This window comes from Daphnia pulex, chromosome 7, assembly GCF_021134715.1.
Source record: "Daphnia pulex isolate KAP4 chromosome 7, ASM2113471v1".
Taxonomy (NCBI): domain Eukaryota; kingdom Metazoa; phylum Arthropoda; class Branchiopoda; order Diplostraca; family Daphniidae; genus Daphnia; species Daphnia pulex.
In genome coordinates, this window is record NC_060023.1 from 7,595,258 (window position 1) to 7,622,150 (window position 26,893).

General features: G+C 41.9%; 3 protein-coding genes across 4 annotated transcripts; 1 reads left to right on the forward strand and 2 right to left on the reverse strand.

The window, feature by feature from the left end:
* The first annotated feature begins 604 nt into the window (after positions 1 to 604).
* Positions 605 to 6,604, forward strand: LOC124197630 (PAX-interacting protein 1-like). The gene is made up of 11 exons (XM_046593157.1): positions 605 to 845; positions 926 to 1,110; positions 1,175 to 1,352; positions 1,411 to 2,697; positions 2,810 to 3,212; positions 3,280 to 3,687; positions 3,752 to 4,486; positions 4,552 to 5,457; positions 5,528 to 5,650; positions 5,715 to 6,248; positions 6,314 to 6,604. Exons 1-11 carry the CDS (start codon positions 771 to 773, stop codon positions 6,391 to 6,393), a joined length of 4,914 nt encoding a protein of 1,637 aa, XP_046449113.1. The 5' UTR covers positions 605 to 770; the 3' UTR covers positions 6,394 to 6,604.
* LOC124197634 lies at positions 6,440 to 9,420 on the reverse strand. Of its 2 annotated transcripts, XM_046593171.1 has the most exons (9): positions 9,344 to 9,420; positions 9,148 to 9,280; positions 8,635 to 9,081; positions 8,128 to 8,563; positions 7,898 to 8,063; positions 7,676 to 7,775; positions 7,491 to 7,614; positions 7,294 to 7,424; positions 6,440 to 7,143 (listed from the first exon to the last, which is right to left on the reverse strand). In XM_046593171.1, exons 2-9 carry the CDS (start codon positions 9,267 to 9,269, stop codon positions 6,762 to 6,764), a joined length of 1,908 nt encoding a protein of 635 aa, XP_046449127.1. In that variant the 5' UTR covers positions 9,270 to 9,280; positions 9,344 to 9,420; the 3' UTR covers positions 6,440 to 6,761. The 2 variants fall into 2 exon arrangements, with proteins under 2 accessions (XP_046449127.1, XP_046449126.1); XM_046593170.1 differs by having other exon boundaries at positions 9,148 to 9,392.
* Positions 9,421 to 9,505: 85 nt separating this feature from the next.
* Positions 9,506 to 16,043, reverse strand: LOC124197629 (DNA-directed RNA polymerase II subunit RPB1-like). Its single transcript, XM_046593156.1, has 6 exons — positions 15,860 to 16,043; positions 15,319 to 15,681; positions 14,584 to 15,253; positions 13,787 to 14,515; positions 11,222 to 13,725; positions 9,506 to 11,149 (listed from the first exon to the last, which is right to left on the reverse strand). Exons 2-6 carry the CDS (start codon positions 15,661 to 15,663, stop codon positions 9,710 to 9,712), a joined length of 5,688 nt encoding a protein of 1,895 aa, XP_046449112.1. The 5' UTR covers positions 15,664 to 15,681; positions 15,860 to 16,043; the 3' UTR covers positions 9,506 to 9,709.
* Between the last annotated feature and the right edge of the window lie 10,850 nt (positions 16,044 to 26,893).

Consider the following 26,893-nt stretch of genomic DNA (forward strand, 5'->3'; position numbering starts at 1 on the left):
ATCGCGTGTGACCCTATCAGTAGCTCCGTGACACGCAAAAACGACAAAAACAAAAGGACATCGAACGGAAAGGCGTTCCCCCAAGGGCACCAAGGGCTTTCTAGTCTAGTCTAGTGAAGGACGTATGTAAGAAAATGTTATATGGGCTGCTTAAAATTCAACCATTTATATATTATTTGCACTAATGTTTTCTACATATAATAATAATGCATACAAGATTATTAGACGAATTTTCGTTGCATAAAATAACTTAATTTTATCTACTCGTAACGAATTGTTTTTCACTTTTCCGCACACAAACAAAATACACACAAGCACAATTTTGACCAAATTTGGTTTACGGGTTTATACCTACATTCCGTCGATTTTGCCGAAACGACATGGAATCGTTTAAATAGATAATAATTTGGGTTTGGCCGTTTTAACAGTGATAGCTCTATAAACCTTATTTTATATGTGTGATCCTAATGATGAGTCTACTCTGCGCTGATCTGGTCCCGGACCCCGGACCGGAACGCGGTCCCCGTAGCGCGGAACGGCGGAACCCGAGTCGGCGAGTTCGTGTGTATTTTTACCAACGATTTGACAACTAAGCATACGCAGACGCTCTGAAGTCTAAAGCCCTCTTCGTTCTTACCCTCCTGTGACTTGTGTGTGATGTTTATTGTTGTAATGTTATCAAGACTTACTGCAACTGTGTAGGGTGGATCAACTTTATATTTTTTAAATTTCATGTATTTTTCACATGAAGGAACGAAGAAATTCAGAAAATGGAGTTGCCGAACCTTAATCCTAAATTTCTGGAAGAAGTGAAATATTTTTCGACTGGCAATCTAAGTGAAACGGTATCAATATTTTGAATGAATCAAAACCATGGAATATAAAATTGTTGATTTTATATATTGAAATGTTACCTATTTGATAGGTTCAATCACTGCTCACTAATGGAGGTTCGAAGTCATTTAAATATGCAAGTGATATGATGACACATTGTATAGTTGGTGAAAATGCTGACACCAGTGCCATTGAAGAAGTTAGAGACATTTTTGAGAAACCAGTTGTTATATCACATTGGGTTCCATTGTCAGCTCATGCATCAAAACTTTTACCGTAAACAGTTGTTGTGCATAATGTTTCCATTAAATATTCATTCTTTCCTTTAAAACACTTACAGAGTTCCTCCCTTTGATCCCAAAATCCCTGCAATTTTCAAAGGAGTGATTGCCAGTGTTTCCCAGGTTTCAGCAAAAGATGTGAAGAAACTATGGGCTTTATTAGAAATTCATGGTGGAAAGTTAAAACCTTCATTCGATTCTACTTGTACACATTTAGTTTGTGCTAAAGCGAGTGGTGTAAGTTTTGAATACCCTTTTACTAATTTGTGTTTCCTAACATTTATATTTTTAATAGAGCAAATTTAATGAAGCCTTAAAACATGAGTCGGTAGTAATTGTTACTCCTGATTGGATCACCCAATGTATTATGGAAAAATCCTTGGTTGGATCTGAAGGCTATCATCCATCTCTGTTAATAGAGCCAAAGGAAAAGTCACCACCTCGACCCCCAGTTGAAGCTATAAAGCACATCAAATTGTCTTTGGAAAAGAAAGAGGAAGTGAAATCACGAATTGAAGAACCGAAACCAATCGAAGTAAAAACTACAGAAGTTAGAAATCTACACGAGTCTTCAATAGTAGTGCAGCAGCCGCCAGCCCAACCGGAAGTGATAAATCGCCCTACAACTCCCATTACTGCACCACCGTCCACAAAGAACATGCGGATTGCATCAAATCTTCCACCTCATCTAGAGCAGCAACTTCAACAGCATTCTATGATGAGAAACACGGCTCCGAGACAACAACATCAAGGTGTGGGGGCTCATTCAGGCGTTAGAATGGTACGTTCCGGAAGTGGGACAACATGGAGAGGAGCTAGCCAACAACAAGCAGCTCTTCAGCGATCTGCGGCCGGAGTAGACCAACGACCTCAACAACAGACAATCCAAGGAGTGCGCTTGGGATCTGCTGTTCATCAAATTCGAGGACAGGCACCCCAATTGGTTCAACAAGGTGTCAATAACCAATCGCAACCTGGTAACAATCAGCAAACCGCGCAACAACAGCTTCCTGGCATGGTAAGGCAAGTGAGACTTGTTAACCCGAATGCCCAGTCACTGCAGCAGCCCTTGAATCAAGAGCAGCTTCAGCGATCAGCCGAAGTCAATGCACAGCAACGTGGTCAAACGAATAACCCCAACTCCTACCAACAACCTCAGCATCGCCTTCCAGTGTCTCAGTCACCACAGATAGTGAAAATGGTAGTATCTCAGTCTCAAACTGATGGAAAACTTCAAAATCATCCTCAGCAACCCCCCGTTTCATCACCACTGATCAATCAACAACAACCACAGTTCTCAAATCTATATTCTCAAAACGGACAACAGATTCAGCCTGTGGGTCAGCAGCCTGTCTCTGGTCAAGCCACTCCTCAACAACAACAACATCACTTTCAACAAGTAACCGAAGATAACGCTAATGTTGCAGGAAATAACGCCAACGTTCAGTTGAGACAGACAGTGGATAACTCTTTCTCATCTGTTCAAAACCAAAATAATGCCTTTGCGCAGCAACACCAGAGAACAAATACACGGATGCCTATGGCTGGGAACATTCAACAAGGCGGTCAGGTTCCACAGCAGGTAATTTTGATCAATATGTTCTCGAAAACCAATCGTTTATTCCTTTAACTAAAATCTCATTGTCAGTCTTCTCATTCATCTTATGTAACGATTTTCTGTTCCTTATTTTCAGACAATAGTCCGCACACAAATGATTCAGCGACAGCAACATCCTCAACAAGGACAGGCTGCACCTCAACAGCCAGACTATTCTACGCAGATGATGGCGACTGGTGTAGGTACTGTTACTACTGGCGGTGGCAGTCAAGTGCAAGGGGTGGTGAATCAACAAATGGGAGCTATGCCCCCTAATCAGCAGCAGCAGCAGCAACAACAACAGCAAGTTTATAATCCAAATATTAGACCAAATCTTCGGCCCACGATACCTGTCCAGGCAGCTGCAGGCAATGTAGGCCGGCCATCACCTAACGGAGCTGCCTCACCTATGGTTCAGCAGCAACAACCTCAGACTCCTGTACAGCAAGTTCGTCCACTGTCGGTCTACCAACAGCAGTTGCTTCACATGCACATTCAAAGTAATTAATCATTACAAAATGTAAATTTATAAAATAATTCATAAAATTCAACATTTTTTGAAATTAGATATGAGTCCTCAAGCGCGGCAGCAGTTGCAGCAATTGACTCCTCAAATGAGACATGCAGTGCTTCAGAGAATCCTGCAACAACAAGAGCAACAACAGAATATGCACCAGGCGCAAACTCAACCTCCAAATTCAACTCCACAAATGCAAGGCCAACCGCCAAATCAATCTCCACAAATGCAAGCTCAACCACCAAATCAAACGCCGCAGATGCAAGCTCAACCGAACGGACAAATGATTGCGAACCAGGGACAGCGAATGATGTTAGTTCAGCAACCACAAGGAAATTGGCAACCGGATCAACAACAAAATCAACTTGTACCCCCACAACAACAAACCGTTCAACAGCAAAACGTCCGACCTTATGGTCCGGCTCAAGGCCTAATTAATCAACTAAATCAGGGTCAAGGTAGGTCATTTAGCTTGGAAACTTCTGTAATTTCACTTAATTTTTCAAACGAATTTCATTTTAGGAGTTAAACCAGCACAAGTTCTTGGAGTAAATCAACAATCACTTGACCCGCAGTTGGTATCACCCCAGCTACAACAAATTCAACAACAGCAACAGCTACAATCGCCATTGAATCAAGTGCAACAGCCAACCTCTATGGGTGCAGTGCCTATTCCGCAGCCTAATGCAGTACAACTTAACCAAATACAACTACAGCAGCAGCAGCAACAACAACTTCAACAACAACAGCAGCAACAACAACAGCTTCAACAGCAACAGCTCCACCAACAGCATCAACAGCAGCAACTCCAACAGCAGCAGCTCCAGCAGCAACAGCTTCAACAAGATCAACCAACTAATTCAGTCAACCCTAAAACTAAAACTGCCTTAGCAAACCTTCTAAGCACAAGGCTTCAAACGGCGCCGGGCACGTCCCAGCAACCTGGAACTCCTCAAACGTCTGGCCATCCACAACAACCAGTCGTTAACCAACAGCCATTGATTCCTCAGCAAACCATCGTTGCACAACAACAGCAACCCATGATACTACAACAAGCAGTAGCGTCCCAACCTAATGCCGGCCCTGTTCAACCGATAATGAATCAGCAGCAGCACCATATTCTGCAGCAACAGCAACAGCGAAGAAGCCTTCAAAACATAACCAATGGAGCTGGAGTTAATGCCGGTCCAACATTGACTGTTGTCAATTCCCCAGCTCAAACAATTAATCAGCAGCAGCCAAAGCCTGGCATGGGAGGTAATACCCTACATCATATTTAATCAGCTATCTGAAATTTATCAAATTATTTACAATTTCGCTAGCTGTTTCGTTCACTGGGGTCCGTATGCCTGGACCAGCAGGTACAGTGATTCCCGGTCAACCTGTTATACGCCGGGAGTTTCCGGTCCAGCAACAGCTTCAACCACAACAACAGCAACTTCACAGTCACGAGCCTGGTGTGAAATTACCCGAACATCTCTGTCTATTGGGCTGTATTGTATTGATTGTCGACTACCAGCGAAGTGTCTCATCCGCTGAACTGTTGCAGTGGACTAAATTAATGTCATCTCGAGGTGCCGAAATCGAGACCATGTACAGCCCTCGCATCACCCATCTCCTGTGCGAGACAAGTCGTTCAGCTGTTGCTCAACAAGCCCTTCGGGACGGAAAGCGACTGGTAACAGCGTTTTGGCTCAACGACGTGGTCATGAAACAACACATGTTTCCACCTTCACAGGTGTTGCACTTTCCAACACCTTTCGGTGACGCCGAACGCCCGTGTCGTAATATGCTGGTTAGCTCGTCGGGATTCGAAGGCGACGATCGGCAACGAGTTCGCTTCATGTGCGAAGCTGTTGGTCTCAAGTATACGGGCCACTTTAGTAGTCAACACGATGTGCTGATTTGTCGCAAACCGGAGGGTCCGAAATTTCAAAAAGCTCGCGAATGGCGCAAGCCAGTTGTGACCACTAGCTGGATAGCCCAAGTTTATTTTGGCTTCCTCAATGCAATCCAACAGATTCATCATCCGAAATATCAGCAGTTTAATTTACCTGCTTACCAGCAGGACCCGTTAAAATTTGAATTGAACATGGCGGGAAATTTTCTAGCAGCGTGGCGGATTCCGGTGAAGATCACTCCGGAGTCGCTTGATAAGTTTAATAAGTTACCAGCACAACTCCGCCTTAAAAGACATTCCAGCACACATTCTGCTCTAGGCAATGACGGTATGGTTAAGATTCCAGTTTTCCAATAATGTAAAAAATTATTGTTATCTTTTAAATTTTGTCATCATAGGAGATAGCCCGTCGAAAAAGAAGCTAAAGATTGAAGAAGAAGATAGAGACAAACACGAAAGAAGCAGCAGTAATGTGGATGCAATTTTAGAAGATGTCATCAAAGGAGGATGTGAAGATAAGGGTACAGTTATTATCCTACATAAATTGCGACTTAAGTGTTCATCATTCATTTTGATCGTATTCAGGAAAAAATCGAGTGATCATCAGATTTTCTGGATTTGATTCGGCTGAAGTATCGAAAGCAGCGCTGAAGCTTGGTGCCGGTGTGGCTCATAATAATCGAGAAGCAACTCATTTAGTCATGCCAACTTTCATGCGTACTCCTAAGCTACTTTGTTGCATCCCAACAGTAAAATTTATCTTGTCGCCTCGTTGGATTCACGAGAGTATCCAACAAGGTAAGCTGTTGGAGGAACAGCCGTATTTGCTCAAAGAAACAGAGCTGGAACGCAAAATGGACATCGATCTATTGAAGATACTCTCGTCACCTCAGCGAGACCAACTTTTCAAAGGCAAAATGTTTTACATTACACCTAGCGTCGTGCCCAGTCGAACGGTTTTGCGCGAGATCGTCGAGTGCAGCGGCGGGAAAGTGGTTGCCCAACCCAAGTCGATGAGGGCGATTTCAGAGCTTACACAAAAAGATGAAAACGGTTACATCATAGTTTCTTGCACCACGGACCTTCACCTTCTGACTGAGGTCATGAAAAGTAAAGTTGGTAAGCAAACAGAAATTGCGATATTTAAAAAAGATAATGTTTATCATTTAATTTTTAATTTCCAGGGATCTATAGCAGTGAATTTATTCTAAGTGCGGTACTTAAACAGGCAATAATTGGTGCACCGTTTCGCATTGAGCCTTGAAAGCCAGAAGAATTGAAAACGACACAGATATAAATTTAGCTGATAATTTAGCTTCGTGAATCCCTGCAATATATTTTTCATTTGTTCAATGCATACTGAGTTTGAAAAAAAAGTACATTTAAGAATACCACTCCTTGTTATTTCTCTGTGGTGCAGTGGTGACATGTTCAAATAAGTTAGTGTAATATTGCAATACAAGACTTTGTATAAATATGTGCCTTATTCATTGATTTAGTTTCTAATTCACAAAAGGTAGGAGGCACGAATTTGTTTGACATGTTTTCATCGTGAGTTTTTTCTATGTTTTGGTTTTAGGGAAATAAGAAATAATAGATACTCTCGGTTAACAAAGTTGTTTTTGCGGCTCATCACAAAGGAAGCTTTGCAATTTGCGACTCGAAAATAATCATTTCGTTGGCATGACTAGCAGAAACTTTGGAAATAGCTTCAGCTGTTGATTCCCCTACGTAATACTGAAAAGCAGGATGAGAAGAGTTGATTAGAAAATGATCAGTGTCATCCTGGGTTAGATTTGGCGATATGACACAAGCTAAGACTAATGATGTCCAGTTGAATTTTTTGCTCATGAGATCGACTTTCACGAACTCATCACCAATAATAACAAATCGTCGTAGAGAAGATGATGTTTCCAGAGCCCAAAGTACCTCAGGACCGATCAAGGGATAATCTACCGACTGTTTGGTTGACGGGTCGGACTCATTGAAGAATTCGTCGTTTCCCAGCTCCCATCTATAACAATCAATGAACCCCAATCCCAATAATAATAAATTATTATACCATCGTGATAAAATTTTAAGCCTATTATCAAGTTCTGAACCAAGCTGAATGGCTGCAAAGGAAGGACTCGTCAACTTTAAGCAAGCTGCATAAGTAACTTACCTGAAGTCTTCCAGATTTTTGGCTTCCGGAATTCCTTTTTTAAGTTGTGTGACGACATGGGAAACCAGCATGTGATCGCTGATTATTTTCGTAAGGCGCAGGGATTTCAGTTTTAAACACTTTGATAAAATCTGAGGTTTTCATCAGAAAAAAATTAACTTTTAAAAATTTTGACAAATTTATTGACTTTTTTTTACCGTTGAAATGAAGTCAAGCGCATCAACTTTGAGGTGTGCCAACGTGAGCTTTGTTAACTTTTTACAGCAAGACAATAAAGTCAAACAGCTACTCTTAGCACAATGAGTTGGTATCTTCACATCCCTTCAAAATTAAGCATAGCTCCGATTTAAAAAAAAAGCTTGTGAAATTTTAAACAGTCTACCTATCAAGCGCTGAAAAAGTCGGTACTCCAAGTTCAACTTCGTTCAATAAATCACAATTTACCAACTGTTGAATTGGAGAAACAATTCCAAATATTTCTTCTGAAGCGATACAAAAATGACAACACTTATGTTAATTATTATATTACTACATCTAGCCACGGCCTTAAATATTTAGGACTCATAAAAATGAAAAATATTACGTCTCATAGCAATAAACAAACCTTTCTCAAGGACAAAATTATGGTTGGTGGAAAATTTGGTGAGGCTGGTTAAAAAGGCAAGACCTTGCGCTAATTCCGAACCCGGTTCACAAAGATTATTATGAAAGCAGTGATGCACCTGAAGAACTTTGATCCTTCTATGGAAGTTACAAAATTCCAAAAAACACTGCGCATTACACCGAAAAAGATTAAGTAGTCTTTAAAAATTTTAGAAATCTGGAGTAAAATACCTCGCGATCATAGCGGAAACTGGCCATTTCTAAACTCGGAAAATCGGAGGAAAACTGCCTCAAAAACTGCTGCGTGGAAGTTCTGAGCGAAGATATTTGCTTAAATTCAGACATAACAAAGTGTGAGGCAGATGTCTGTAAGGATGTTAAAGTTGGTTTAAGGCATTGAAGGTACTGTCCAATTGAAATGTTGGGAGCCCACAGTTCATCAATCTGACACATTTTTCTTGATAGGATGTTGTTTATAAATTGCGCCAACAAATCCATTATTTCCTTTTCATTGGCAATTTTGCATGTTAGTTGGCGAAACCTACTGCATGATGGAAGTAGACGGCGCAATGTCCTTATTTGTTGATTTTCTAAGAGACTTCGATCAAACGCCATTTGACATTTCGGACCGATTTCTAGGTGAAGTGACTCTAAATTTGTGCAGAAACTATAAAACCCAAAAGTAAATTTTTCATCAAAAATACTTTCTAACTAAAATGCTGCAGTGTTTTCAATTACCACAAAAATATACTGAGCATCACCAAGCAATCATCTTGCATTGCACAGTGAACAACAGTAAGTTTTCCCAAACTTTCTTGAATATCAGAGAAAATGGAACAGTCTAAGTTTACTTTGACTTCATCTTCTTGGTCTTCTTTGCTGGACCCTCCTTCAGTCCAAAAAGTAGAATCCAGTCTACATAGACTGAATGATAGCTCTGAAATTAAATGACATTTTCTCAGAATTTGAGTAAGCTGGTAGCTACTGATTTGTGTTCCTTGAACTGATAGACTTTTAAGAGAAGGTGACACTTCAAGGATGGTGTTTGTCAATAATTCAGCATCCAACCAGTAACAATTGCTCAAATCAAGTTGTTGAATATTGCATCCTGTTATAGAACTAGCCACCAAAAATTCCTCTATGTCAACTATTGACAGGTTGTAGCATTTCTGAAGTTTTAGTGACCTATTTAATCAATACAACTTAAGCAAAATAAATTAAAATTGTACCGGGAAAATGACAAAAGTATACTTTTTATCGGATGATAGAAGTGACAGCATATCCGAAGTTATGGTGGCAAAAGCAAGGTAGTCTTCGTCGCTCAAATAAGACGTTAACTGAAAAATGATCTCATTCGGAAGCACAGAAAACATTTCTAATGTTTCTAATTAGATATAAAAATCCAACAATAATACTGAGCATCGAAATACAAAATGAGTTTGTTTACACTCTGATTACGTGATACTGAAGTCATCTAGCGGATCCATTTTAGACTGAAAAGCAGAACAAATGTGTGATTAAAAATCGTTAATTTTGAAAATTCGTGAAGTTGTTTTGGAGCAAGTTTTGAGATTGTTCGCCGTGTGTTTAAATGTTTTAAGAATTAAAATGATTTTTCACAATTTGTGTATTATACCTCATGTCCAGTTACAATGGAAACAAGAATCCTGGTTGAATGTAAACAATGAAGCTCAACGACTGAACCAATTTCTAATTGGGGAATCGAAAAGAAAGGAAAAAAAAAAGAAGATTCTTCACCAAAACCTGAATGAATTTAGTTTTATCTTGTCAGCCTCGAGTCGTCGTCAGCGCTCTAGCGCCTCGAACGTTTACGACGATCTTCCTTCTCTCTTTCAGAGTCGGATTCATATGTGGGACTTGTGGGCGAATAAGAAGGCGAAGTTGGCGAATAGCCCGTGGGTGCGGGAGAATAGGTAGGGGACGTTGGAGAATATTTAGGGGAGGCGGGTGAATATGACGGTGAAGTTGGAGAGTAGTTGGGACTGCTCGGCGAGTATGCTGGGCTGGCCGGACTGTAACTCGGTGAAGTTGGCGAGTACTTGGGCGAGGCCGGCGAATAACGTGGAGACGTGGGCGAGTACTTTGGACTGCTTGGAGAGTACGCCGGAGAAGTTGGAGAATAAGTTGGTGACGTCGGCGAATACTTGGGCGACGCTGGGGTATATTGTGGAGAACCCGGGGAATAAGAGGGCGATGTCGGCGAATATTTCGGGCTGCTTGGTGAATACGCCGGACTGCGTGGCGAGTACTGTGGAGAGCTAGGCGAGTAACTGGGACTCGTCGGGCTGTAGCTTGGAGACGCTGGCGTGTAGCTGGGGGAACTCGGCGAGTAACTGGGACTCGTCGGCGAGTAGCTCGGACTTGTTGGAGAGTAGCTCGGGCTGGTTGGTGAATAGCTAGGCGAGCTAGGACTGTAAGACGGACTCGATGGTGAATAAGTCGGAGATGTCGGACTGTAACTCGGCGAGGTAGGAGAGTAACTAGGACTGGTCGGAGAGTAACTGGGACTAGTCGGCGAATAAGTCGGAGACGTAGGACTGTAGCTCGGCGACGTCGGTGAGTAACTCGGACTGGTCGGCGAATAGCTCGGTGATGTTGGTGAATAGCCAGGACTGGTCGGACTGTAATTCGGGCTAGTTGGACTGTACGACGGACTCGTTGGAGAATAAGACGGGCTCGATGGCGTCATGGATGGGCTCGTGGGTGCATAAGCAGGCGACGAAGGCGAGTAAGAAGGAGACATTCCCGGACTAGGGATGTAAGGACTCATGCCCGGACCAGGTGAGCCTGGACTTCCTGGTTGTGGAGACCAAGCTGGAGAATAGCCAGGTGAAAGACCGCTAGCATCACTTGCCACCGACGGAGAGAATGCTGGACCTCCTGGAGTCATGCCACTGCCAAGACCAGGCGACCAGACGGATCCATAGGCCGGTGTGGCCACTTGATTCCATGGCGTCATCTGAGGGCTCATGCCTGCCATAGGAGTAGCGGCGCTGCCGAAGAACATGCCCGTGCCCATTCCAGCACCGATACTAAGCGGAATTTCAATTCCCTGTTTGCACTTTTCAGCATCGAGTAGTAGGTCGAAGCACCCTGTACCCATACGTGGTAGCTGTCCTAAAATGATATTTTCGGACACACCACGTAGGGGGTCGACTTCGGCATGACCAGCGGCTTCCAGTAGCACGTCCACAGTTTCTTCGAAGGAACATCTCATCAACGCACCAGTATCCTAGAAGAATAAATACACGAGAAACAATTAATTTAAATTGATTAGAGAAATTTAAAAACAAACTGTATCTACCTGTCTGTTGATGCCGTGACGGGTGATGGCCATCAAGTGACCCTTGGCAGTCATGACGTCGCAAAGAAGAGCCAGATGACGATAGTTGACGTAAAGGCCGTAGAATTGAAGAACAGTGTTCATTTCTTTCTCGACTGATTTACGAACAGCCTCGATACCAAGTACCGCAAAAATTTCACAAATGTCGTTTGAATAGGTACGAACAGGGTCGACATCACGTTCGCTCAACACTCTCATCAACTGCGTACCGTCCGTTTCGAGGAGCCATTCGGCGATGGCCTTAAACTCACCGGCCTCTGTGACGACAATTCGTTTCTTCTGGTCGGTTTGTGGCAAATGCATGTACACTTTCCCGATGGATTCAATGCCCTGCAATGTCATGTCAGACAGCATGTTGGCTTCGATACAGCGCAAGAACATATCATCTTCCATCTTGTCAACTTGTTCTTCTTCCTCGCTGAATTTGCTGTCGTCACTATTCATGATGCGAATCCGAAGGACCAACTTTTCGGCGTTGTCGTCGTTGAAGATGCAGTTAAGATCGTCACCGAACCCGGCATTGACTTTTTCAGCAATCTGCTCCATGGTCAACCGCTTGTCCGTCATGCGCTTTCGATCAAGTTCGATACGCAACAACCAGGGAGAGATTCGAGTAGGATCGAAATCGGGCATCTCGTAGTAGACATTGACGAATTCCTGATCTTCCGAGATGACCGTGTTCTGCGGATCTGGATCGTAGTAGATGGCTGTGTTGGCCGTGACTTTTCGCAGCGTCGTGTGCTCAAGCCGACACAAAACGTTTTTAGCTTTCTCGGCATCACGTGCTGCTGCTCCCGTCAAGAAGACCGTCAGAGATGGGGCTTTCGGATTCTTACTGATGTTGATAATTTCCTTAAGACGAGGTACACCGAGTGTTACGTTCTTGGATGACACACCAGCAAAATGGAAAGTGTTGAGCGTCATTTGAGTGGCAGGTTCACCGAGAGACTGGGCTGCGAGTGCTCCCACCATTTCACCAGGTTGAGCTTGCGCTTGCTGGAAACGGGTTTCGATCTCGCCGATGAGCCATTCAAAGGCTTCCGATGAAAGACGATATTCTTCAGCTAGTCGCTTGGAACACAATGTAGAGCGAACTAGGCACTGGAACAAGAGCGTGGCGTTCTGATTGGCTTGGATGCTCAATTTGTCTTCGCCAACGACAATGACGCATTTGGCTAGCAGGTCTCGAACACCTTGGATAACACGAAGTGGACTCAAATCTGTCGGTGCTCGTTTGTTAATATGGAAAATCTTCTGGACGTTCCAAATCATGCGCTGCAAGTTACAAGGCAACACCACTTTGTTCTCGCCAGTAGGGAAAATTTGACGTAGAGCCTCGCGATCTTTGTCTAATTGCTCCCATTCGTGTTCGATTTCGGTGATGACTTCCGCGCTACTGATCAATTCACGGGTGATTTCTTCATTAAAGATGCGTCGAAGATAGCGCTCGTTGCTTGGTTCAAACTTGAATTTCTTTTCAAATGCTTTATTTGAAAGCTTGACGGTTGGCATCGTCTGAAATTCGACGGATTCAGCAGAAAGCCCGTCTTCTCCATAACGAAGCTGAATCAACTGGCCAACCGAGTTACGGACTGTGCCGTCGTAGTGGACCATCACAGACTCCATGGCTTTGATGAGACGTCGCTGAATGTAACCAGTTTCGGCTGTCTTGACGGCTGTGTCGATGAGACCTTCACGACCACCCATAGCGTGGAAGTAAAACTCGGACGGTGTCAAGCCGGCAAGGTATGAATTTTCGACGAAACCTCTAGATTCGGGACCGTAATCGTCTTTGATGAAGTGGGGCAAAGTCCTCTTGCGGAATCCAAAGGGAATTCGTTTACCCTCGACGTTCTGCTGACCGACGCAGGCAATGACCTGAGAGATGTTAATATTGGAACCCTTGGAGCCAGCTACCACCATGGCCTTGAGGTTATTGTACTCCGTCAAAGATTTCTTAGCTGAACCACCAGTTTTGTCTCGGGCGTCGTTGAGGATACGATTTACTTGATTTTCAAAAGTCTGTCGTAGAGTGTTACCAGGTGTGGGTTCAAGCTCATCATTGTGAGACTTTTGAATGACCTCTATCACGTCTTCTTTGGCCTTTTTGATGGTGGCCTGAATGTCCAAGTACGTCTGGGGATCGGCGATGGTGTCTCCAATACCGATGCTGTGACCCTCGTATAACAACCAGTTGTTGATGACCGTTTGAATGTTGCCGTAGAATCGACCGCATACTTCGTGACCCAATTCCATGAAAATAATGTGCAGCAGAGAGGCGGCAGAGGCACCGAGCGTCTTTTTACATAGAATGCCCATCACCAACTCGCCGTTTTCTACCATGACTTTGGTGTCACCAGGAGAGATCCACTTGTAGGGGCCTTCGTCTTCATCATCAGGATGGGTAGAATGCGTTCGAATCATGTTGACGTTTCCTGGAATGATGAGAGTGAACAGCTGCTTGCCTGTAATCATTAAAATTAATGTTATTTATGATTTTGCTTAGATGTTATTATTAATCATTACCTGTCCACTGAGGTCTCGGTTTGAGAATGGCTGGCTGAGGCATCTTGCCATCCCAAGTGGGGAGAAACATAAGTAAATTCATCATCTGCTCTTTCTCGAGGAACACGTCGCGCTTTGTCATTTTGCGAACAGCGCACAGTGTGTCTTGCACAATACCCATGACAGGTTTATTGGCCTGGGGTGTGATGATCTGGCGTGGAGTGACGTGAATGTTTTCAACTTCAGCACGCGTCTCCATACTTTGAGGAACGTGTAAGTTCATCTCATCACCATCAAAATCGGCGTTGTAGGGAGACGTGCAACTGAGGTTCATGCGAAACGTTGACCAGGGGAGCACTTTGACACGATGTCCCATCATAGACATTTTGTGCAAAGTAGGCTGTCGATTGAAAACGACGAGATCACCGTCGCGAATGTGTCGTTCTACTTTGTAACCACATTGAAGATGAAGATCAGAGGACTTGGGATGAAATCTCAGATCGATACGGTCGCCGTTTTCACGAATGATGTACTTGGCTCCAGGATACTGCGAATTACCTCGCTGGACCAATTCTTGCATCTTTTCAATGTTGAAAGGCGTCACGATTTCAGGGAAGGTCATGTTTTGTGCGATACTTCGTGGCACGCCGACTTGGTCGATACGCAGATTGGGATCAGGCGTAATTACAGTACGAGCCGAAAAGTCAACACGCTTTCCCATCAAGTTACCTCGAATACGCCCTTCCTTTCCTGTGAACAAATAGAAATAACATGCGTTAGATTTAAAATTATAAAATTATTCTGAAAGTAATAGTTACCCTTCAAACGAGCTTTGACGGATTTGATTGGACGACCCGATTTCTGCTGAGCACGAGGAAGTCCAGGAGAGTCGTTATCTACCATTGTGGCAACGTGAAACTGAAGCATTTTAATATTCTCAGCGATGATGTGAGCCGCAGCGCCAGATTGTTCGTTGCGTTGCAGCTCATTGTTAGCTTTAACAATATCGGCCAGTTTGTGTGTAAGATCGTCTTGGTTACGGGCTGAACCATGCATCACAACAGCCGGACGAACGGCAAGTGGAGGTACAGGCAAGCAAGTGACGATCATCCAATCAGGACGAGCATATTTAGGATCCATACCGAGGATTGCACACTCTTCGTCAGAAATGTGTTTGAAAATCTCCCAAACACGTTCAGCTGTCAAAACTATCTTCTTTTCTTGCGAGTCTTCATTTACATGTTTCCATTCGCCAGTCATCTCCAAGCCTTGACGACGAATTGTAGGCTGATAACGACCACATCCACCATGACCGATGCCTTTTTTCCCTTCTTTGGATATGTCTTCATCTTTGCCAATATCGATTTCATCACCACCTTCACAGATGTTTTTGCCTTTGCAGAGATCATACACATGGGCCATACGTTTACGAGGTTGTCCTTTAGATTTTACCAAAATCTCCTTGATTTTTGGATTATTAGGGCTCACCTATGGTATCACAAAGTAAATGTTAAATAAGAATTTGATACAACTTGTATGCAGATGTTATATACCAGAAGTTTTGAGCAGTAGAAACACACACAGCGAAGAATTTTCATTGTCTTCTGAATAAACCCAATGTGATAGACTGGTTTAGCAAGATCGATGTGACCAAAATGTCCCGGGCATTCATTCATGTTTCCAGCACAAGTCTGGCACCTTGCTGACCGATCAATGACTCCCTGTCTGGGATCCATGAGCCCGCCCAATTTAGGCTTGCCACCTTCATAAATCTCAGGATATTTTATGCCACCTTCTGTGACAGACATCCTTCGGATTTCATCTGGACTCAAGATGCCAAATTGAACCCGTTTCACCAGCCGGATGGTGGCTTTCGAGTCTGATCCTAAAGTACCCATGTCAGCAGCAATCCCACCCTAGAATGAGATCAATAAAGAAAGAGAACAAAAAAAAACAAGTTATAATAACTCAATCATTCGAATTGCGTAATCTAGGTTAAGGTTTCATCTCAAGGGAGCACTATCAAGAATGCTTTCTTTCTATGATTCCTTTAAATTTCATTAAAAATAAGTAACACGAATAAAAATGTGTTACCGTAGGGACGGGGGAGTGCAGTGGATATCAACAAAAACAATGCACTTGCCAACAGAATTTAAAAAATCAGATATTTTCGGAAACAAGTACGATGCTTCCAAGCTGGCTACGTGTGTGTAGCCTTCCTCCTACTGATCAATGGCGGTCTGCGGCCGACTCGACTCGAAAGTCGAAACTAAACTGGCCGATCTTTTTTGTACGTTACTTTCCCTCCCCCTTTCCTAGAGAACGTTGCCATGTTTTTCTATTACTGTCTAGCGGTTGAGGGTTTTAATCGTTTTTACCACAAATAAATTGCCAGAAGCGATTTTTTCAATGAACTTTGTTTAATCATTTGAAGTAAATTACTGATAAATACCCTGCTAGGTAAACAAATACATTTAAAGAAAAATTTAACTTGCCAATGACTCAACTAGGGTGGATTTTGCATTTTGGAGGGTAGCTCTCCCTACTGTCACAGATAAAGACCAAGCTGTACGACAAATCTGTACAGAATAAGGCTTCATATTATTTTTGAAAGAACGAACGATTATTAATATACTCAATATACTATCTCGAATACGTGTATGACGGGCAACGCTTTGGTTTATCGCAGAAAGTTTTCTTCGAGGTTTTCTCTTCTGTTTTCGTTTCTACGTGAACGAAGACCGCGCATTGGTGCCGTTGCAGTTATAACCTCGATCCCGCGTTGGATTATTTAAGGGATTCATTGCGTCGATTCATTTCTAAAAACTATAATTATTACAACAACAAAAATGAAATGCATTCCCCCTTTTGTTATTTCTTTCCATTCACGGAGATCCCAAGTTGGATTAAGAGTTTGATTGCGTCGATTAATTTCTCACTTTAATTAAATCGACACAATACATGAAGTGCATTTCGCCCATAGCTAAATCCTTTAAATTCACATCGATCCCGGGTTAGATTAAGAGTTTGATTTGTTTTAGATGTAAACTTGTTTGTTGACACAGTTGCCGCCATTCTATTTCTTTCGAAAAAAATATTTTTCTATGTCATATTGCCTCTATGAACCTCTATGAACAATGCAACTGCGTTCATTAAAGTAGCATCTTCGGCCATTACAGCGGATCCAATGGACTCTTAGATAGAACACAGTTCTTTCGTAGAGCCAGCACCAGCCACCTGTTGAGATGGGGTCGGTTCAAGGAACTTTACATACGGTCGATTGGGATCTGTGAGAAGCTCTAGAGGAACTAGAATCAGGCTCCTGAATTTCGGAAAATTAAAATTGCAGTAGCTGTTCTCTGTTTGTAAATGTTCATTTTTTTTATTTAGTAATTTGCATAAATCTTCGTAGTCTCGTACTAAGCGTTACAAGTGACGCTTACGCTAACGTAAATTTTTCATTTCAAATAATCGGGCTTTATTGCTTTACATTTCGTTTTTGAGGGGCGAGGAAACGATACAGCGTCTGCAAGAAATTGCTAGAAGCATAATTTATATTATCCAAATACCATCCTGTTCTCGGTCTTCGGGCGAACCCTAATAACGGCTTTCATTTTATTTCAGGCAGTTTGGTGGTTTAGCGATGGCGCTTTAAGAGTCTAGCTACTTGTGGCTCTTTATTCTTCGAAAATCTTTAAGCTTAATTAACCTTCGAAAGAGAAAATAATGAAGAGATAAAAAAATTGATACTTTTTCACTCATTGGTCCTCTTTTTTTTGTCAATCTCAATGCTCATGTAAAAAATACTAAATACAACAGGCTACTGTATGTAGCAAAATTTTATGTTAATAATTATTTTTTAAATTTATTAAATTAAATGTGAGCACGTAATGACGTGCGCAATCTTTAAAGATTGTTTGGGTTAAGGTTATTTAGTTTAGACCAGCTCGTTCGTTAAAACGTTAATAACGGTTTAGTAAAATTACTCAAATGTCATCCCACCCTATAGTTGGCGAAGTCGTCGAGCTATGACTGATTAAAAAACTGTGTATTGCAAAATACGATTGAATAAAAAGCCATCTAATTGTGGCATTGACATTGCACAAAGTTTATTCCCTCTGCTAAAATGTATACTTCATTAACTTAACTGTTCATTTTGAAATAATTTTTAAATTGAAATTTTCCTAACGCAAAGATTATCTAAACTAAACAAGAAAAAAAAACGATTGGTAGTTTAATAATTTTTGGTACCAACAATCAGATTTCCTCACTTTCTCACTCCCAGCATAGAAAACGTAATAGAAAAATAAATATTCTTTGAAGCGATGAAGCTTCCAGTGTGATTACAATAGCCTCCACAAGTTGTTTTCATGGAGTCCACGCGCCCAAATTTTGGACTTACCCGCAGTTCGTTGTAATCGAAATATGCACGATATTGCATGCAGATTACATGCCGTGATGACACTCTCTCCAAACGTTATGCCCTGCCCACGGTGCCGCAGTGCTGCACGATACAGGTACATCCCCTTTGAATCAATTTTTACAGCTACTTCCTATGCATAATACGCGCTACAGTTAGGTCTCCCCCAGCTGCATTCGAAAGGCAATCAAGTTCCCAAGTGTCAATACAGGTCATGAGAGTACTAATGAGCTTTTTTAGTACTAGTTGCAGTCCATCTTTACTACGATATTTCCGATACCGGTATCATCAAATCAATAACACATCATATATCAGAACGTATCATAACATCGATAGTAACTGCGAACTCAACTAGATCACTCGAATATTGTTCGAACCGAAAATACAGCTAGTATTAATTTTAATTATAATTCATTAGTGCCGTATGAATGACTCAATTTAGTTTCCCAACCTCATCACTAGAAGTCTCTCTACCTACTACCACTAGAGAGCGCTTCTTAATATTTATTAGACGAGTCCAGAATAGATTTGAACCTAGAGCCCCGATGCTTCCTGATGAAAGTTTCGACGCTCTAGTCCACGCACCCATCCAGTCTTACTATGAAAGTCAATGCATTATAGATATGAGAATGCAGAATAATATTTCTATGACCATTAAAATTCAAAATATGCCTTTTATTTTAATTCTGTTGTTATCCCTTACTATTACAGACCTATCTGACCGTTCAGGAAAAATCTTGGACAACAGCACTTGCGACAACTTTTGTGAAAACGGGAGTTATCCCGTTCTCAACTCAAACGTTTTTATTATCTCTACGCATCCACCATCGTAACTGAAAACCATCGTCGATGGACAATTACTAAACAGGCGAGGCTGTTTTGCTTTGACTTTGAGAAATGCGGGAAATTTACCAAATTCAAGCGACAAATGAAATTGTTGTTTCGGCCGAATTAGCAGGTCCCAAAATGATTATTTTACATTTACAAATATTTTTACAAGTGAAAAAAGGGTCATGCAAAATAAAAGACTGAAATAACAAGAAATAGTTGATTTCAACAATAAAATCATTAAAAAAAATACCGTTTACCCTTTGAAAATGGGAGATTGCTTGACAAGCTCATCCGATTTCGTTTTAAAAATAATTCACATTCAATAGTTTATTCTCCTGAAACATAGGCAGGATTCTTTACATATATCGCCATTTTTATGAGAAATAGCTGCTCTTTCGAGGTATTTCAGGATTACTTCAATTTATTCTCTTCTGTGTTGGTTTCGACGTGAATGAAGACCGCGCAAGGGATTGATTGCGTCGATGAATTTCTAAATTGAACGATTTGTTTTAGTTAGTCTTTTTTATTTGCTAATTGGCACGTTTAAGAAACTTACTACCTACTAATGCGTGGAATGTGTGTGAAGGTTGTTGTACGATTGAACCGCGTTGAATGAACGTTTGCGCTATAAGGCCGCCTTCGATCCTATCTATAAGAAGACCTTCATCCGCTGTAGTCTGAGTCGAACTGCCTGTCTCTGACCGTGTGTTATGCATTGCCCGTGCTAGTGACATTATTTTAAGCCAAATCTGAATTTTCTCCGCTCCAACCCCTCGCTACCCAATGGATACTAGACGACTAGACTCATCTCAACTGAAACCTGCTGACAGAGAGTCCATCGCAATGTTAAAAGCGGCTGGAGCAGTTGTAGCTTTGCAACTGCAACGTTCTATTACTAAATGCAGGCTGAGAGGAAACCCATGACGGACATTCCTGGCTGTTCCCGGCTTATCATCGATTGGCAACATCCGGCAGCATATTTACATAACAGTGTAACAGACTAAATCATGTCTTATTGATTTTCATCTGAACAATAGTAAAAATCTACAAACTATAACAATTCATCTAAATTAAAAACTTCTATTTAAAAGGTGCAACTTGCTTCGCGGCAAAATCTTAGGGGGCTTTTCCATTCACGTCGATTCCAAGTTGGATTAAGACGAGTTATTGATTACGTCGATTCATTTCTTACTTGAATGATTTTGACACAAAAAATGAAGTACGTTGTTAGACTAGCTTTAATTTTTCCATACACATCGATCCCGAGTTGAATAATTATGAGTTTGATTGCGTCCATTTAATTTATTTCTTCAATTATATTCCCATAAAAATGAAGTTAATTGCTCCCGACGTTAATTTTCCTTTTGACATCGATCCCGGGTTGGATTAAGAGTTTGATTTGTTTTAGATGCAAACTTGCTTGTTGGCATAATTGCCGCATAAATTATATTTCTTTATTTAAAGTGAATAAAGGCTATAGTCTGGATGAACGGAAAATAGTTTTCTTTGTCACATAATTGAAATTACCTTATTACGTTAGCTATTACGTTTGCAATGCTATCTTGCTTTATTTTCGTTATTAGTCTAGCCACGTTTGAGAAACGTACACTACGTAACGCATACGATTGACCGACGATGAATGAACGTTTGCGCTCGCTTTCAATGTATAAGAACACCTTTGGTAGTTCGCTGTAGTCTGAGTCGATCTGTCTGTCGGTGGTTAAACATTGTCGAAGTGATAACCTATAGTGAAGGGTGTGGTCGGCAGTAAAGGAGATCGGAAAATCTTTTCTCGTGAACATTGAAGAGAGCAAGCTCTTTCACAAACCTAAACGGTGATCAGCCATCGCCCATTTCCGTTTCGTGACATTACTTAATAAGACAAATCTGATTTTCCACTCCAACCCCTCGCTACCCAATGGATTCCAGACGACAGGAGAAAGATTCCCCTCAACCGAACAACCCTGATGACGTAATGTTAAAAGCGATAACCACTTTGAAAGCTGCGACAACTGTAATGGAAGCTGTGGTAGCCGTCAGTCAGTCAGAAGGGGCAACTACTTTGGGAAAAGCAGCGGCGTCCATTAGAGAAGCATTCACTCCGGTCGTTTCGGCGGATCCAGCACCGGGCTCTCAGAACATCGTGCAAGAGCCAAACGCCGTATAAACCTTCGTAGAGCCACCTAGTGAGCTTTATATTTCTTAGCAGAATTTGTTTGATTTATAGTCCAAATAAAAGAGACGTAAAATTGACTTATGCGTCTACATTCATTCTGCGCACTTCATAGTTCATAGTAGCCTAATAATATTTGCTACATATCACGGCTCATGTTTCACATGATTATTATAGGCTATTTACATTATTGGCCTCAACGTTTCTGCAAATCATATTTTTTGTGTGAAATGGCTGGTCTGTCGAGGAATTCCTCAATTTAAAGATTTCCCCATTGATGTTTTCTCTTCTGTGAATTTGTTTCCACGTGAACGAAGACCGCGCATCGATGCCGTCGCAGTTATATAACCTCGATCCCGCGTTGGATTAAGGGATTCATTGCGTCGATTAATTTCTCCTGAATTTCTCATTTGAATTATTACAACAACTCAAAAAATGCAAGTGCATCCAACACGTCGTTATCTTTTACTTTCACATTAATTCTACATGTACTATTAAGAGTTTGAATATCTCACTTGAATTATTTCGACAAAAAATAAAATTATCTTGCTGATTTGCTATAGCTTTAGTTTTGCCGTTCACTTCGCTTCCGAGTTAATAGATTAAGAGACCGATTGCGTCGATTAATTTAGCTATTACTTGAATTCTGTTCACATAAGAAATGAAGTGTATTGCTCCCGACGATAGTTTTCCTTTTTACCCTCCTTTTGTCATCGATCCCGGGTTGGATTAAGAGCTTTGGATTTGTTTTATTAGATAGAAAATTGCTTGTTGGTGCATTTACCGCAATTCACTTTCTTTATTTTTAAAAACCAGTCTTATGGAAAACATATTTTCCCTGCCATATATTGAATAAATTAGCCTTAGTAGCTACAACGTTTCCAATATTATCTTGTTTGGTTTTTCTTGTCTTATTTATTGCCACGTTTGAGAAACGTACATTTGAATGGAATGTGTTTGTATAGGTTGTACGATTCAACCACGATGAATGAACGTTTGCGCTACAAAGTCGCCTCTTCGATTCCTCCCCCTCTATATAAGAAGAACCTTCCGTTGTAGTCTGAGTCCAACTGTCTGTCTTTGATCGTGTGTCTGTCTGTCGGTGGTGTTGGACATTGTCGAAGTGATAACCTAGTGAAGGGTATCTGAAAAATATTGGAAAATCTGTTCTCGTGAACATTAATGAGAGCAAGCCACAAACCTGAACGGTGATCATCCACTGCGTCGCCCATTACCCGTGTTGCTCGTGACATTATTTACGACAAATCTGAATTTTCTCCGCTCCAACCCCCGTTCTACCCATTTTCTACCCAATGGATTCCAGACGACAGGAGAAAGATTTCCCTCAAACGAAACCTGACGCATGGTTGAAAATGGCAACCACTTTCAATGCTGCGGCAACTGCAATGGAAGCTGAGTCAGCCGCATATTCTGAAGCTACCACCTATTTCAGAGAAGCAGCGGCGGTTATGAGAGCATCAATCACTCCGGACGTTTCAGTGGCTCCACTAGGCTTTCAGAACATCCTGCAAGAGCCAAACAGAGTTTATTCTTTCGTACAGCCAGCACCTGTTGAACTGGAGAAAGATTCTTCTCCTTAACCCAACCCTGCTGGTGACGCAAGGTTAAATGCGACAACCTTTGTGAAAGCTACACTCGAGGCTGCAGTTATATATATGGAAGCTGTGGCAGACGCAAGGTCAGAAGCGGTAATCTCTGTGAAAAAAGCAACAGCGTCCATGAGAGCAGCATTCACTCCGGACGTTTCGGCGGATCCAGCACTGATCTCTCAGAACATCGTGAATGAAGAGCCACACACAATTTATTCTTTCGTACAGCCACCTGTTGAGCTGGAGAAAGATTCTCCCCAACCGAACAACCCTGATGACGCAATGTTAAAAGCGTTAACCACTTTGAAAGCTGCGGCAACTGCAATGGAAGCTTTGGCAGCCGCAAAGTCAGAAGCGTTGATCTCTTGGATAAAAACAAATACGTCCATTAGCGCAGCATTCAGTCCGGTCGTTTCAGCGGATCCAGCACTGATCTCTCAGAACATCGTGAATGAGCCACACGCAGTTTCTTCCTTAGAGCCACCTGTCGAGCTGGAGTCGGTTCGAGACACCTTGCATGCGACTGTGATCTCCGAGAAGCTCTAGATGAGAAACTTCTACAATCAGGCTCAAGAATTTCGGAAAAATTCAAATTGCGGTAGCTGTTCTTTGTTTGTCAATGTTCTTTTTTTCGATTGAATTTGCATAAATCGTCGTACTAAGCAATACAAGATGTAGCTATACGGTCATGTAATTAAATTTTTGCTTTACATTTTGTTTTTGGACTGGGGCAGCGATGCAGCATTGCGTCTGCAAGAAATTGGAAGTGAAAAACATTCAAATAATAATAAATTGGTTCCGGTCGTCGGGGCGAACTCTAACGGCTTTTATGGATAGGACGCGAAATCACTCGTGTGCTGATTGCTATGCTACCATGGCATAACTTATTTCAGGCATTTTGGTGTTTAGAGATGGCGCTTGAGTCGGCTTGAGTCTACTTGAATCTCTTAACTCGCATGAAAATTTAATTCTGTGATTATTTCCTGAACTATACAGACTGGCCTCTAAGACAGATTTTCATCCATTTCCATCGTTATTGTGAGAGCCGGAATGGAGCCGGATCGGCTGGAGCAGTTGTAGCTATGCAACTGCAACGTTCTATTACTAAAAACAGGCTGAGAGGAGGGGATCGTCACTGACATTCCTATTAGCTTATCATCGACTGGCAACATCCGGCAGTAGATTTCCATAACAGTGGAGTGGAACAGACTAAATCATGTCTTGGTTTTCATCTCTGAATCAGTAAGAACCTACAAACTATAACAATCCGTTTAGATTTAAGACTTTTATTCAGCAACTGGCCTCTTCGCAAAATTTGTCGGGGTTCAATCCGCTTTGAACGGTTTTGGATTTGACATGTTGTAACTTTTACGCTTGGACTAAGACTATGCTTGGCCTGTTCATAACTCCGGATGTTAGAACGATCATTTTCTGCCTTATTTTTAAAAGTTGGAAGACAACCGAAATCCTTACATTGTCGCTAATACAAAACACCACGCGACGACTTTTGTGGGAACCGGGAGTTGAAATGAATTTTAAAAGTATAACGACGGTGCTGGTGCCGCACACAAAACAGCAGGTATATGTTATTCCTAATTAATCAATTCTATTATAATGACTTCCACGAAATTTAATAACACCACAATATATTTTTGGGCCAAGGTTTATGTTGGCACAAGTCGCAAATCGAATTAGAGGATACACAGAAATTCGACAGCAAAGGCCTTCCCACGGCCCGGCATCGCTCAAACGTTTTTAATCTCTTCGCAGCATCCATCATCGTGACTGAAAACCATCATCGATGGACAATTACTAAACAGGCGAGGCTGTTTTGCTTATTGACTTTGAGAAATGCGGGGAATTTACCAAATTCAATAAGCGATAAATGAAATTGTTGTTTGGACTAATGTGAAAATAGCTATGAGCTCTCTAGTTCACGCAAAACTGTCATCGACCCGTCAATCAAACAGGCCGGCCACAGGCCCACAGCCGTTCGTTTCGAGAATCAACAAGTTTAGTTACGAAGAGCAAACTAAAAAGAAATTATCTCGGCGGGAGCAGTCGACAACATAACACCACTATTCACTTGTGTGGCACTCCCTATCGCTTTGTATTCTGTTATGTAAGACTATATACAATCATAGGCTGGCTACCGATTGATAATTTGACATTTCATTGGTTTGAAGGAGATATTTGTCTCTGTCTCCCTGAAACATTATTATTTTACATTTACAAATACTACAAGACTTCAACAACAAAAATGACACAAAACAAATAACATTTACCCTTTGAATATGGGAGATGCTTGACAAATTCATTCAATTTCTTTTTAAATAATTCACCTGAACGATCGGCAGGATCATCATTCCCTCCAATTAATTTTATTGTATAAACAGATGTGTACAGAATAAACAGAAATAGCCTCATGTTCTTTTTGAACGAACGATGATTATTAGTCGCGGGCTATTTCTTCAAAACGTTTTTCTTTTTTTCTCGGTGACACACACAAACGAATAAATATGTGTTAAAGGCATATATTCTTTTTCCCACACTAATAAATAACTAGTGTTTTTGTATTGTATGGAACGCCATAGGGACAAAAAATTAACTGCTCCAAAGTTAGCATTAATTTAGTGCTCTCCAAAAATAAGTGCTCAAAATTTAGTGCTCTCTCGCATCCGCCCTCTAGCGGGCGCTGCATGAAAGCCCTGTTCATGCAGTGAATTCATGCAGATTACCGTCATGCAGTCATGCAGAATTGTAATGCAGATTACCAACACCCAATTTTTTTTTTGTTTTCTCGACCCGGTGTGATGGCCGCGGGTGATTTCTCAATTTTTTTCAAGGAACTGGCAGCGCTGTTTCATTTTCCGTGCTGGCGGCAAGAAGAAGCCGAGTTGAGCCGAGCCGGGGGGGGGGGGGGGGAGGAGCAGCAGCAGCAGCAGCAGATTCAATGATCACGTGTCGCGCCGTTGGAGCAGTCGTGCCGAGAGCTTTGTCTGGACGAGGACACACACACACACACACACACACTCACACACACACACACACAGACAGACATGGGAAAAACGTATAAATACATGTGCCTATTCAACTCTACCTGTTTTGATGACGTCGGCGTAGATGGAGTGGTCATTGAGCTCCTTGCAGTAGTTCACGGCTAGATCCAACCGTCGCTCCCAAAGATACTGCTTGCCCAGCCCGCCTACAGTCGCGCACTCGGTACACAGCCACTCCATGTCGCTATCGTTGAGTTTTTTGGCCGTGTTGGGGGAGAGCTCCACGCAGTCGCCGTGATACCAGCGCGTGCACAGTCCGCACTGCACGGAAAAGTGAGGGCCAATCTCATTTTCCGGACAACACGGATGATTACATAGTAGAGCCTCGTCCTCATCGGCACGGACTTCCTGGATTCAAACAGTAACAAACCAAAAAAAAAGGAATCGTAACGACGACGTAAACGATACAAGAAAAACTTTAAGCCGATTCGAAGAGGACAGACACGCAGTTGCCAGCCAGCCAGCCAGCCAGTACTCACGCTCTCCATCAACAACGCAAACATAGTTTCCGATTCTCGATCTAGCTAAGTAAAAAAAAAAAAAAAAAAAAAAAACATTTACCATCAACTTCACTTGGGAGGACGTGTTGCCGTCGTCATCCCCCGTCCCTTCTCGTCCCGATTGCGCCCTGTTGACTCGCTGTGTTACACCTAAAATGTTTTGTTCAATTGAAACATTTAGCAAATGACGCACTCACGCCACAATTTTGTTTTTTAGCATTAGTTTACAACACAGAAATTACATCCAAAGTAATCCAAACAACAAAAAAAATTTCGTCTCTTTTTCTTTTTCCAATTTTTTTTTCTCAATAAAGGAAGCAGGTATTGTGTATTGTGTTGCAAACTTACCAACCTGAGCGGCGTATAGGTATCCCGAAGCTGGTGGCCTAATACCTTATCTCGGCACGTTATTTACTATGTTGTATAAAATGTCGGCGGCCAAAACATTCGCCGCATAGTTGACCGTCTTCTCGTGCTCAGTCTTCAAGCCGCGACAATAAAAAAACGCATCTCGAGGAATGCCTCGCTCAAACAT

Coding starts and splice junctions, on each gene's coding strand:
- LOC124197630 (XM_046593157.1), top strand. CDS start 771: ATGGAGTTGCCGAACCTTAATCCTAAATTTCTGGAAGAAGTGAAATAT. Junction 3,213..3,279: donor GCTTCACATGCACATTCAAA/GTAATTAATCAT, acceptor TTTTGAAATTAG/ATATGAGTCCTCAAGCGCGG. Junction 6,249..6,313: donor GGTCATGAAAAGTAAAGTTG/GTAAGCAAACAG, acceptor TTTAATTTCCAG/GGATCTATAGCAGTGAATTT.
- LOC124197634 (XM_046593171.1), bottom strand. CDS start 9,269: ATGTTTTCTGTGCTTCCGAATGAGATCATTTTTCAGTTAACGTCTTAT. Junction 7,776..7,897: donor TAATTTTGTCCTTGAGAAAG/GTTTGTTTATTG, acceptor GTATCGCTTCAG/AAGAAATATTTGGAATTGTT. Junction 7,615..7,675: donor ACTTTTTCAGCGCTTGATAG/GTAGACTGTTTA, acceptor TTAATTTTGAAG/GGATGTGAAGATACCAACTC.
- LOC124197629 (XM_046593156.1), bottom strand. CDS start 15,663: ATGGGTACTTTAGGATCAGACTCGAAAGCCACCATCCGGCTGGTGAAA. Junction 15,254..15,318: donor TCTACTGCTCAAAACTTCTG/GTATATAACATC, acceptor GTGATACCATAG/GTGAGCCCTAATAATCCAAA. Junction 11,150..11,221: donor GTCACGGCATCAACAGACAG/GTAGATACAGTT, acceptor TTATTCTTCTAG/GATACTGGTGCGTTGATGAG.